The sequence below is a fragment of the Pseudophryne corroboree genome, chromosome 11 (genome assembly GCF_028390025.1).
Source record: "Pseudophryne corroboree isolate aPseCor3 chromosome 11, aPseCor3.hap2, whole genome shotgun sequence".
Classification (NCBI taxonomy): Eukaryota; Metazoa; Chordata; class Amphibia; order Anura; family Myobatrachidae; genus Pseudophryne; species Pseudophryne corroboree.
In genome coordinates, this window is record NC_086454.1 from 157651862 (window position 1) to 157664310 (window position 12449).

Below are 12449 nucleotides of genomic sequence, written 5' to 3' on the forward strand. Positions count from 1 at the left end.
AGCATGAGTTTATTACTTATGGCTCTGCAGTTTGCTTACGAGAAAGGGCGTAAGAGCGGTTCTGCAGGGCAGTGGCTATAGAAAAGTCAGTAACGTTATACAGACTGTACAATAGACAGGTCATATAATGATCGTGGAGACTTGGCTAAAAAGAAGCACAATGATGCACTGCAGAACTCAGACTACAGACAGGCCCATCTACACTATGGGGGTAATTCAGATCTGATCGTAGCAGCAAATTTTTTAGCAGTTGGGCAAAACCATGTGCACTGCAGGTGGGGCAGATATAACATTTGCAGAGAGTTAGATTTGGGTGGGTTATTTTGTTTCTGTGCAGAGTAAATACTGGCTGCTTTATTTTTACACTGCAATTTAGATTTGAGTTTGAACACACCACACCCAAATCTAACTCTCCCTGCACATGTTATATCTGCCCACCTGCAGTGCACATGGTTTTACCCAACTGTTAACAAATTTGCTGTTATGGGGGTTATTCAGAGTTGATCGCAGCAGCAAATTTGTTAGCAGTTGGGTAAAACCATGTGCACTGCAGGTGGGCAGATATAACATGTGCAGGGAGAGTTAGATTTGGGTGGGTTATTTTGCTTCTGTGCAGAGAAAATACTGTCTGCTTTAATTTTACACTGCAATTTAGATTTCAGTTTGAACACACCCCACCCAAATCTAACTCTCTCCGCACATGTTATATCTAACCCCCCCCCCCCCCCATCCCCTGCAGTGCATATGGTTTTTGCCCAACTGCTAACAAATTTGCTGCTGCGATCGACTCTGAATTAGGCCCATGATCAGGTCTGAATTACCCCCTATGTAGGCCTGTAGATTCAGAGAGGTAACGTGATGCTGTGCTGACTGTGGGGCTCAGGCTGAATACTGGTGAAATGATACTCTGCAGTTCCCCAGCTGAATACAGGTGAAATGGTGTTCTGCAGTTCTCAGGCTGATTACAGTGAAATGGTATTCTGCAGTTTTCCGGCTGGATACAGCGTAAGTGGTGTTCTGCAGAACCCTGATTGTAGGGTTGGATAGTACTACAAAGTACTCTCAATCCTCACAAGTATAACAGTCACAATGTCTACCAATAGTTAATACCTCCTGATATCACACCATTAGATCTCAAGCATATATGATTTGCAACGCTGAACTGCATAAACAACACATCGATATCTTGATATTAATATACACACATACATGTACTGCCTATTATAAAAATACACATAGTAACCCACCCAGGTTGAAACATTTTCAATTGAATCAACACATGGATCACTCAGAATAAATTATGACTGTAGACGGCACAACCATATACTATGCTCTGCATAACTATAACCTGACAACAGTTTCAAGTGAACGCTGCTCTGCATAGATAATTACTTCTAACACTGTCTTCAGCAAGCATGTAATCTGCATTGCATGAGTACACGCATGCATACAGTAAGACGTACACATCTCATCAGCTCTAATACAAATGAAAAGTTTGCACAAATTTCAAACAAACCAGTTCAGAACTATAGATCCCTGAAAAACAGAATCTTTTATACAAATGTTCTGCAATATGTACTAACAGCACACAAATACAGTATACAGGCAGTGTGGGTGGCAGACACTAAATGAAAGCCAGAGGTTGCACATGATCTCCCACAGATAAGCATAGTTACTGTAACTGGTTACCTAAAGATTGCTGCCGGAATCAGGATTCTGATTATCCAATAAGTATTGACACCACTGACGTATAAGGCAATTTATGACAAGACAATGACATTTGCTGAAATATTCTATAAAGCATCAGAACAGGGTGAATGTATACATTGTGTATTATACAAAGGTGTGATCTGTGTCCTCATAGACAGGTCACTGCCTTCCACAATATCGGCTCACTTGTCTCTTACTGCTGTAATAAACATGTGGATGATATGATTGGCTATGCTGTGAACAAGACCTGATTGGCAAGTAGATCGTTACATACAGCCTAAAATTAGTTTTGTTGGACACTGATTTTTTTTTTTTCTACACAGAACTATTTTATGAAATACCCCAAAAGTATTAACAATCATTTTCAGCAAAACTACTTAGGGATCCTTACATCAAGGTAAATATGGAGAATACAGTGAAACATTTCCTCTTTTTTTCCCCTGTATATCTCCCATCATACTGCAGTTCTGCAGACTAAAGGTTATATCATTATTATTATTAATAATAATAATAATAATAATAATAATCATCATAATTTATACGGCACCAGAAAGGTTTGGCAGCTCCGGACAAGGGGGTAAAACTGACAACAGGATACATAAGTACAGACAGAATATAAAATCACAGAAACACAATTACAGTGAACAGCATAATTATGTAGTGAAGACAAAGGGATGAGGGCCCTGCTCATAGGAGCTTACAATCTATAGAGGATATGGGTTTTACACAATAAGGATAAGAGGGGACTGCAAAGTTAGTTGAAGGGGTGATTAGCTAGAACTAAAAAAAAATGTTTTAACGGCACGCTGGGAGGCAGGATGAAAGGGCAATGGAGGTCACAATCTCTCCACCTAAATGTTACCCATGGTGCTGCTCTGCTAAAAACAGGATCAATGAGGATCTATGTGTGCCTGTAGCAATCACTTAATGATCTGGCTAATAAACACGGCAGGCAGGACGTAGTTAGTACATTAAGCTGTTGAGCCCAAACCAAACTTCTGTACAGTGTTTTTTTTCCTCCCAAAAATACACCTTTCCAATGCACACGGTCTAACTACAGAATATTGTTCCTTGGGGCCTGTAAAAGAGAAGGCCATACATCCTCTTACAGCACTATTCCAGCGCTATTCCTCTTACTCTGTACAAAAACTTTCTTTTCACTCCTAGGAATTTTTATAGTAATATCATGCTAACAAAAATAGATTTGTGTTAATTTATGGCTATTTGGTACAACACTCTAGTAACAGTTATAGCATATATATATATACTGTATATACATATCTACACATACAGACGTACATATTATGTTCCTAGTATCAAAGCATGTAGGGAGGGCATGAGCTAGATTGCTCTGGGCAGAAACAAGAAGTGGCCCTTATATTCAGCTTGAAGAAATGCCTGTTAATAAAAAAAATGCACATATAAACACAAATAAAATGTAAAATATAAACAGTAAATGCTGGTACAAACGTCAGACAGCCCTATTCAAGCTTGTGGCTCAAGGCAAGTGCCCTCTTTGCCCTATCCCAAAACTGCCCCTGTAGGAGCACATTACATCTTTAAGGGAAGACTGGCAATCCCTAGTTCTTTGAGAATGGCTAGTGTTTATATGCATCTTACTACACAAAGTGCACTGGACAGTTTTACTATTTGAACCCATGACAGTGTGACCTTTGTAAATTCTCTGTACTCACACGTAAGTCATATGCATATAAGTGCCCACAATTATCTCAAATAAAATCTTGGGACAGCATTCAGGAGTGTGTCTTGTAGTAAAAGAAAAATAGGAGCTCCTCCATTTGCACAAAATGACAGGGAACGTAGTGTGCATACGTAAAACAATCAGTTAGGCATTTGCCAGTCTATGGTTTTGTGGGGGCACCCTGGATTTTGGAGAGCGAGCTGTAGTTGTTGCAGCAGTTGATGAAGAAGAGGATGAAGAAGATGAGGATCCGCTACGTGCATTCCCTCCAGTGCTGCACTGCTTTAGTTTGCGCCTTTTGGCCAGAGGGGCGTTTTCCACGCTCTTCAGGAAAACTCCCTCTCGCTTTCCACGGTTAAATGCCTGAAAAGGAATAAGTCCAACAATGGGTAAGATATTCAGTGTGTGTAACAGAAAATATTAATACAATCTCTCTGAAGAAATCATGTCTTTATCACAAAGAAACGCATTAGAATTTATTATTATTGGCTCCGATTTAGAGGCTGAACACTTCTGGAGATTAGGCAGCCCGTTATTTAAATACAAAGTGATTGCCACAAAGCTGTCATATGCTTAATAAAGAGTGATTTGTCTATAGACTGTAAGCTTGCGAGCAGGGCCTTACTACCTCTATGTCTGTCTGTTTTTACCCAGTTTTGTTCTATTACTGTTGTTCTAATTGTAAAGTGCAACGGAATATGCTGCGCTATATAAGAAACTATTAATAAATAAATACATTTGTGCACTATTGCTGAGCAACACAAGCACAACCACTGACAGCACCGTTCCACCACCGCAGCCTCCCACAGCCTCTGGTGTCCAACTGCTTCTACCTACTTAGCGTATACAGAAACTGTCTTATTCAAATCAAAGAAAAATGTTCACCTATTCCTAAACGGGACATTGTTACCAGTTACAAAGCTGTTAATTTATCAGCTAATTGCAGTATTTGTACTATGAACATTGTATCTTATTACAATATTGGAATTGAATATAGTGCCCTGAATGGTTTCAGTTTCTTTTGTCAACATGGTCCTAATGTCGACACTGATGAAATGTCAACATGATTAAAATGTAAATAAAAAATCCCAGGGGTGCAGCAGTTTCATTTACCTACTTCGGCTTTGGTGGCGCCTTGTGTTCTGATGGTCAGCTGACATGGAGTTTCAGTGTAGTCACCTGATAAAGCGGTTCTGGTAGTGAGTGCGCTTCCCCTAAACCACCCCTACCCCTGGTGCCTGAACCCTCCCTCACGCAGCCTAACCCTAATCATCCCTACTGCACCCTTACCCTAACCTTCTGCTCGTGCAGCCTAACCCTAATAATCCCTCCTGCAGCCTAGCCCAAACCTTCTGCTCATGCAGTCTAAATGTAATGTCCGCACTGTGCAGAATGTAACATTTCACAAGACATTTCAGATGTCCACTTTATGACATGGTGACTGCATCTCCTCTGGGCAATTGCCAAGCTTTCCCTATTCCTTGGAGTGCAGTTGTGCAAATCCCTGATTTATTGGGACCCCTTATAGTTGATTATTAATATGGAATGGGCTATTTGGCTGTCATTTCACTGTATATATTAAAATTTTTAAATAATGTGCAATTGTGATAAAGGTATAATATATACAGAACTATCAGTAACTTGCAAAAGTTATTACTGAGCTCTGTCATTGTTTGGGGTGTTTGTTATTATAATTATTTACTAGAAGACAACCTCCTGTGGCCTTACTTGAAATGAGGAACAGCCTTTCACTGTGTCCAGCGAGCAATAACATTTTCTTATATAGAGCAACATATTGCGTTGCACTTTCCAAGTGGAAACAACAGTGGGGGTAATTTCCGAGATGATTGTAGCTGTGCAAAATCTAGCACAGCTACGATCATTCACACTGACATGTGGGGGGACGCCCAGCACAGGGCTATCCCGCCCCGCATGTCAGTGCCGCCCCCCCGCAGAAGTGCAAAGGCATCGCACAGCGGCGATGCCTTTGCACTTCAAGAGTAGCTCCCGACCAGCGCAGCTTTAGCGTGCTGGCTGGGAGCTACTCATCGCTCCCCGGCCCGCAGCGGCTGCGTGTGACGTCACGCAGCCGCTGCAGCCCGCCCCCCTTCGGTCCGGCCACGCCTGCGTTGGCCGGACCACGCCCACAAACGCAGCCATTCCGCCCCCCGCTCAGCGACCGCCTCTGCCTGTCAATCAGGCAGAGGCGATCGTAGCGGCCTTCGGCCATCTGGCATGCGCCGGCGCACGGCGCAGTTCTGACCCAATCGCACCGCTGCGATAAACTGCAGTGTGCGATCGGGTCAGAATGGCCCCCGGTGATCGAACACAACTGTGTAATAATAACACACAGACCGAGGCAGGAAGGTCCTGCTTGTAAGCTTACACTCTATAGGAAAATAAGAATTGATACACAAGCATAGGTGTTATCTATTGCATAATGGTCCAGTCAGAGTGCAAAGGTTCTTGGTTGGCTGTATGATATGGTCACACAGCAATGTTGACCAGGGGTCAGGAGGAAGTGAAGTGAATAAAGATAAAATATGGGAGGTTATGTGTGGACTGTATAGAGGGGATATACTTGAGTAGGATAGCTTATGAAGGCTATGTGGGCGGTTCCAGGATTTGATAATTTGATAGGATTTGCCAGAAGAGGTGAGTTTTCAGGGAACGCTTGAAGGTTTTGTGACTAGAGGAGAGCCTTCTGTGTGTGAGGGCATTCCACAGAATGGGTGCAGCCTAAAGAAAGTCCTGCAATCATGAATGGGAGCGAATAATGAGTGTGGATGAGAGACAGAGACCTTGCTTGAACAGTGATGAAAAGAAACCAGTAGAGAGAGACAGATTACAGATTTTAGTTAAGGTTGGGATGAGCACAGCAGACAGAGCTTTACTGATTTGTGAGGGTATAGGATCAGGAGGAGAGGTAGTAGAGTTGGAGGATGAGAATGAGAAGAGTGTTGATACTTCATCTTCATTTGAGAGAAGGTGCCAGAGGGTTCAGGTAGGGAATTGAGCAGGTCACTGGTTGTGAAAGAGCATACCATTTCATTTTGGATCTTACTGCTCTTGTCCTTGAAGTAGGAAGCAAGATCTTGTGCATTGATAGTGGCTGGTAGGTTTGGTGAGGGAGGGTTAAGAAGTGATTGAAATGTATTAAATAGTTACTTGGGGTTAGAGACTTGAGCATAGATGAGAGATTGGAAATATTTTTGCCTGTCACTGTCCAGGGCAATACCATAAGAGTGGTAGATAGTCTTATATGTGAGGAAATCGGTTGGGGTACGAGATTTATGCCACTGACGTTCTACATTATGCAAGAGTTTTTGTAGGTGTCTTGTTAATTCAGAGTGCCACGGTTGACATATAAATCTATGTGGAGTGTGATGGGCAGCCAGAGCCACTTCATCAAGGGCTATTTCCAGAGTCTGGTTCAGGTGTGGTACAGCCATCTCTGGAGAAGTGAATGCACAAATTGGTGAGAGCAATTGTTGCAGAGAAGTGGAAAGTTCTTGAAATTTAATAGTGTTAATATTTCTCCGGGTTTGAGGAAGGACTTCAGTGATTACATCCTGGGGCACCCTCAGAAGTTGTTATGGTCAATGCCAGACTAAACACTGTAACACTGTCATAGATGTGGCTCATTTAGTATTCTGTACCAGCCTGGGACCTTATTAGCTCTCATCACTCTTGTAAGAAGGCCAGATTCCTGAAAGGCCGGTACCACAATGGGTTTGTTTATATGGAACTAAGATACCACCTTAGGTAGATATCCTTTTCTCATTCTAAGGACAGCTCGTAAGAATGGTGAGCGACATGAGAGAGCTCCCAAGTCTGAGACTCTACGTTCTGAGGCGATTGTTAGGAGAATGAGGGTCTTCGCGGTTATCCACTTGGAAGTCTACCGGCTCCAAGGGTTCGAAAGGGGACCTTGATAAGGCTTGAAGAACCAAAGACAAATCCCACGGAGCACCTGGAGGGACAAATGGAGGTTGTATTCAGAGTACCCCTTGAAAGAAGGTACGTACATCTGGTAATGGAGCCAGTCCCTTCTGGAACCAAATTGATAAGGCAGAGACCTGGACCTTCAGAGAAGCCAGGCGAAGGCCCATGCCTAGGCCCGCCTGTAAGAAGGTCAACAGTCGAGGGATCCTGAGAACTTGAGGATCGTAGTGACGATGAGCACACCACTGGAAGTATAAACGCCATATGCGGCAATATAGGCAGGCTCAGGCTGGTTTTCGAGCCTGAAGCATAGTCTGCATTACCACCCAGGAGAAGACTGTTTGCCTTAGGAGGGAAGTCTCAAAAGCCACACTATCAAAAGACAGGTCTGGATGGAGACAGGGCCCCTAAGAGAGCAGGTCTGGTCGGAGAGGTAGAGGGAAGGATTCATTTATGGAGAGATCCCTCAGCTCCAAGAACCAATGGTGTCTGGGCCATGCTGGAGCTACCAGGATGAGCTTGCCGCCTTCCTCCTTGAATTTGCACAGTACTCTGGAGAGGTGAGATACTGGAGGGAAGAGATATGCCAGAGGGAAGTTCCATGGAACTGTGAGAGCGTCCACGAAGCTCGCTGGCGGATCTCGTTATGGCCCCCAAAATATGGGAACCTTGTGGCTGTGTCTGGAGGCCATGAGATCCACGTCTGGCAACCCCCATTAGCGTAGAGGGATTTGAAAGACGTCCAGGTGGAGAGACCACTCTCCAGCATGGACATCTTGGCGACTGAGAAAGTCTGCCTCCCAATTGAGGACTCCTGGAATGAAGATGTCCGAGATGGCTGGAAGATGGATTTCTGCCCAGTCGAGAATGCAAGACAATTCCTGCATGGCTGCCGCACATTAAGTGCCACCTTGCCGATTTATGTAGGCCACTGCCGTGGCGTTGTCCAACTGGACTTGCACTGGCAAACTGTAATGAAGGTCTTGGGCCATTTGAAGAGCCCTGTAAACCGCCTGGAGCTCTAGTACATTGATCAGGAGAGTCCTTTCTGCTGGGGACCAATGGCCCTTAAAGGAGTGACTGCCCATGACTGCTCCCCACTGAGACTGGCATCCGTGGTGAGAAGTGTCCAGTGTGGAATCCAGAAAGGTCGGCCCTTGTCCAGGTTGGGCATGTGAAGCCCCCATGCAAAGGACTGACGTACCTCTTGCGTCAGAATTAGGGTCTGAGACTTGAGGTGTGTTGATAGGCCGGTCCATCTGGCCAGTATCGAGCGCTGGAGGGGCCTGGAGTGAAATTGAGCGTATTCCACCATGTTGAATACAGATACCATTAAACCTAGGGTCTGCTTTGCCGCATGTATAGCGACCTGGGGGCTGTGAAGCAGGTTGTGAATGTGCAACTGTAATGTTGCAATCTTTCCCTGAAGTAGGAAGATGTGTTGTAGGCTGGCATCCAGTAAAGCCCCGAGGTGGAGCATCCTCTGAGGAGGGGTGAGTGAGGACTTGGCCCAGTTGATTATTCAACTGTGTGCCTGGAGAAAGGACAACGTCAGTTGGAGATGTCTGTTCAATAACTCTGGAGATTGCACCAGGAGAAGGATGATCGTCCAAGTAAGGGAGGATTTGAATCCCTTGTCCTCGGAGATGGGCCGCCATCACTGCCATGATTTTGGTGAACACCCGGGGAGCTGTGGATAGTCCAAAGGGTAGGGCCTGAAACTGTAAATGCTGTTGGAGAACAGCAAACCTAAGAAACCGTTGGTGACAGGGCGCTATAGGTACATGCAGGTACACATCCTGGATGTTCAGGGAAACCATATAATCCCCAGGTCGCATTGCTAGGACAATAGAGTGGAGAGTTTCCATACAGAACTTGGGTACTCTGAGGTACTTGTTCAGCAGCATAAGATTCAGAATGGGGCAGTAGGACCCATTTGGTTTCTGAACCAGAAACAGTGTACAATAGAACCCTTGACCTTGTTGATGTCGTGGCACAGGGATGACCACTCCAGACTGCAGTAAGGAGTGAATGACTCCCTGCAATGCCTGTGCTTTGCCAAGGTCCGGTGACGGAATGGTAGTGAAGTACTGTCTGGGAGGACGCCTCAGGAATGAGAGAGCGTACCTGTGAGAGACCACTTCTTGGACCCAGGAATCGATTGTGATAAGACTCCATGCCTGGGCAAACTGAAGGGGGTGGCCCGTCCCGTCAGGCTGAAGGTTTATCCTCAGTTTTGGTAGGACGACGTCTGGCGGCCCAAGCCTGCTTGGCCCTGGGTTTGGAGGCCTTGCCTGCGCGGTATGAGTGTGGGAAGGACTGACCCTTGGGTTTGCCTTGTGAACGAAAAGTCTGAAAGGACAAAGTCCGAGGTCTTCCTGAGGAAGCGAAAGGGAAATGAGCCGTCTTAGATATTGCTAGTTTCTCGACAATCTTGTCCAGTGCTAGTCCAAAGAGGAACTCACCCATGTATGGGAGGGCTTCCAGGACTTTATTGGCATCCGTATCCGCCTTCCAGGAGCGGAGCCACACAATGTAGCGAGCTGCAATTTTTAGAGGATAACAGTGCAACGTTAAGAGCAGCTTCGCCAATGTAATAGGCCGCATCCCTGATGTTGGCAATAATGGATAACTGAGCTGCGGACAGATCAGATATGAAACTGCGTTCTAGGTCATCGTCCATGTTTCTATGGCTTTAGCGACCCATGCTGTTCCCGTAGCTAGCCTGGCAGTAGCTCCTGTAAGGGAGTACACTGACTTGAGACATGCATCCAGTTGTCTATCCGGCAGTTTCTAAAGTGAGGATGCAGTAGGGATAGGTAGGATGGAACATTTGAGTTAGTGTGTCACATGAGTATCCACAACAGGTGGGTTTTCTCCCTGCACAATCCTCTGTGGGTAACGGGTATAGAGAGAGGTAGCGTGAATTTCTTAGTAGGTGTTTTCCACGGCTCAGTTCTAACTTCTGTGAAGTGGTCAGAGTGTGGAAACTCAGCTACGACTACTTTCTGCCGCTAGCGTAGCAGATCTTTAGAAGTAGTGGCTGATTCAGCATCCTCAAGCTGAAGAGAGAATTTGACCCCTCTGATTAATACTGCCGCATTAAATTTAAAAGGGCCTCCTCATCCCCTGAGTGGGATTCTGCATCAGAAACCTCAGCCATGTCAGCAAGTACTGGTGATTCCTCCGAATCAGAGTGTTGTGTGGATTGTGAGGAAGGTATAGTGCATTTAGCAACAGTAGGTGCAGGCAGTGTGCCTTGTCCTTGTATCATGCTTTGAAAAGCAGCAGATGAAGCAGCTAGACTCTGCACAGATGTAGAGAATGAATCCAACCACTGGGAATGGATGGTTGGGACTGCTATGGCCTGATAAACAGGTTGTAATGGCTGGTGAAACCCCACAGAGGGAGCCATTGGAGGTTGCAGTTGCTGTTAACTGCTATAGGTGGAGCTAATGTGGGCTGCACTGATTGTGGACCAGTCCCTGGGGGACCCAGTGTAGGCCGTACTGGCTGGGGTATACCCATAGGGGGGGACCACAGGTGGGGTAGCTATATGGTCTGCAATTTTAGTCGGTAAGGTTGTAAATGAAGTCCATGGTGGCTCTTGTACAATAACTGGTGAGGCTGAGGTACTGGGAGGAACTACGCAGCCTGGGCGTAAACTATCCTGTGATAAATCCTGAGGTAAAACCTCAGTGTGACAGGCATTACATGTTACCAAAGTGGGTGCCCCTGCCTGCTTTGCCTTGCTTTTGTTAGACATGGCAACAGCAAGTAGTGAACACACACAATATGGTAATGAGCAGTGTGTAACAGGCACAGTATGTGACAATGAGCGCACACAAATACAATATAAAGTAAAGTGGCAGAGTTAACCCAATACACACCAATAGTCAAGGGTTAGAGAGAGAAAAACAGGTACAGGGAAAGCAAATATAATGTACAGATTGAATAAAGAGAAATCAAACAGCAGCCCTAGCATACAATGCAGAACTCAAATTTAACTGCAATGGACACTGGTATCAACTACACAGCACTTTGAGGAGGCTTGTAGGATTCAGCGTTTTGTATAACCTGCTATGTAGGAGAAGTATACATAGAGAGAGACACAGCCCACCGCCTCTGGAGACCTGCAGAGCTTTATATGATGCAGAGGCGTCACTAGGGTTGGTGTCACCCGGTGTGGTAACTCATGGTGTCACCCCCCACGTACTTCCTCCCATATTATACCACACGGAATCTTGGCGGGAGGTGGTGACGGGGCGTCGATGCACCGTTTCAGGGGCGTGGTCCGGACAACGCAGACGTTTCTGGACCATATGTGGGGCAGGCTGCAGTGGCTGCATGACAGCACACGTAGACGCTGCGACCCAAAAGATGGCGGCCAGGCGACTGCCTTTACAGCTAGGCTGCGGAGGGAGAGGGCTACCCTTAAAATGCGAGCGCATCTATGTATAGCAATGCGCTCGCATATCAGCGGGGGGGGGGGCGGACTTGGCATGTGGGGTGCCCTTAACCTGTGCTGGGGAGCCCCCCCACATGCTAGAGAAAGCAGTTGTAGTTTTGCTACTTTTAGCAAAACTACTACTGATGCTGAATTAGGCCCAAAATCCATTGATATGTCAACAGTCATGGATGAGTGCATACACACGCACCCGCTAGCGACCCAAATATTAAAGCAAAAATTACGGGTAGCTGGAGCACTGCTTCCCACTACCCCTTATTATTCCCCCTTACTGCTCTGGGCAGTGGGAGCATCACTCTCCCGCTGTCTGCGTCCACAATTGAGGCGTTCTATTTCTGTCTGTGTAGTGGGAGCGTGCTACGGTACGCTCTGCTGCTCCAAACTGGCAGCTGAAACGACTGACAGCCAGCCAGGGAGTGACAGCAGCAGCCAGCAGGAGACTCCAAGTTCAATGAACTGCACACTGCATTACAGGTCCTCCCTATTGTAATGCAGCGGCAGCACTACAGAATGCAGTCTCCTCCCACTTCTCCCTCCCAGTATTGCTAGCGGCGCTGGCGGGCATGGTAACATCACGAAGACTGATGTCATAGCCAGTGCCAGATTAAGGTTCACATGGGCCTG

General features: G+C 45.9%; 1 protein-coding gene across 1 annotated transcript in view; it reads right to left on the bottom strand.

The window, feature by feature from the left end:
- Positions 1-1744: 1744 nt before the first annotated feature.
- The window catches only part of RPS6KA4 (ribosomal protein S6 kinase A4), a 170412-nt gene continuing 159707 nt past the window's right edge, over positions 1745-12449 (bottom strand). Inside the window, exon 17 of the mRNA XM_063945014.1 lies at positions 1745-3775. Coding sequence (XP_063801084.1) covers positions 3557-3775 — 219 coding nt within the window. The 3' untranslated portion in view covers positions 1745-3556. The remainder of the gene's footprint in view (positions 3776-12449) is intronic.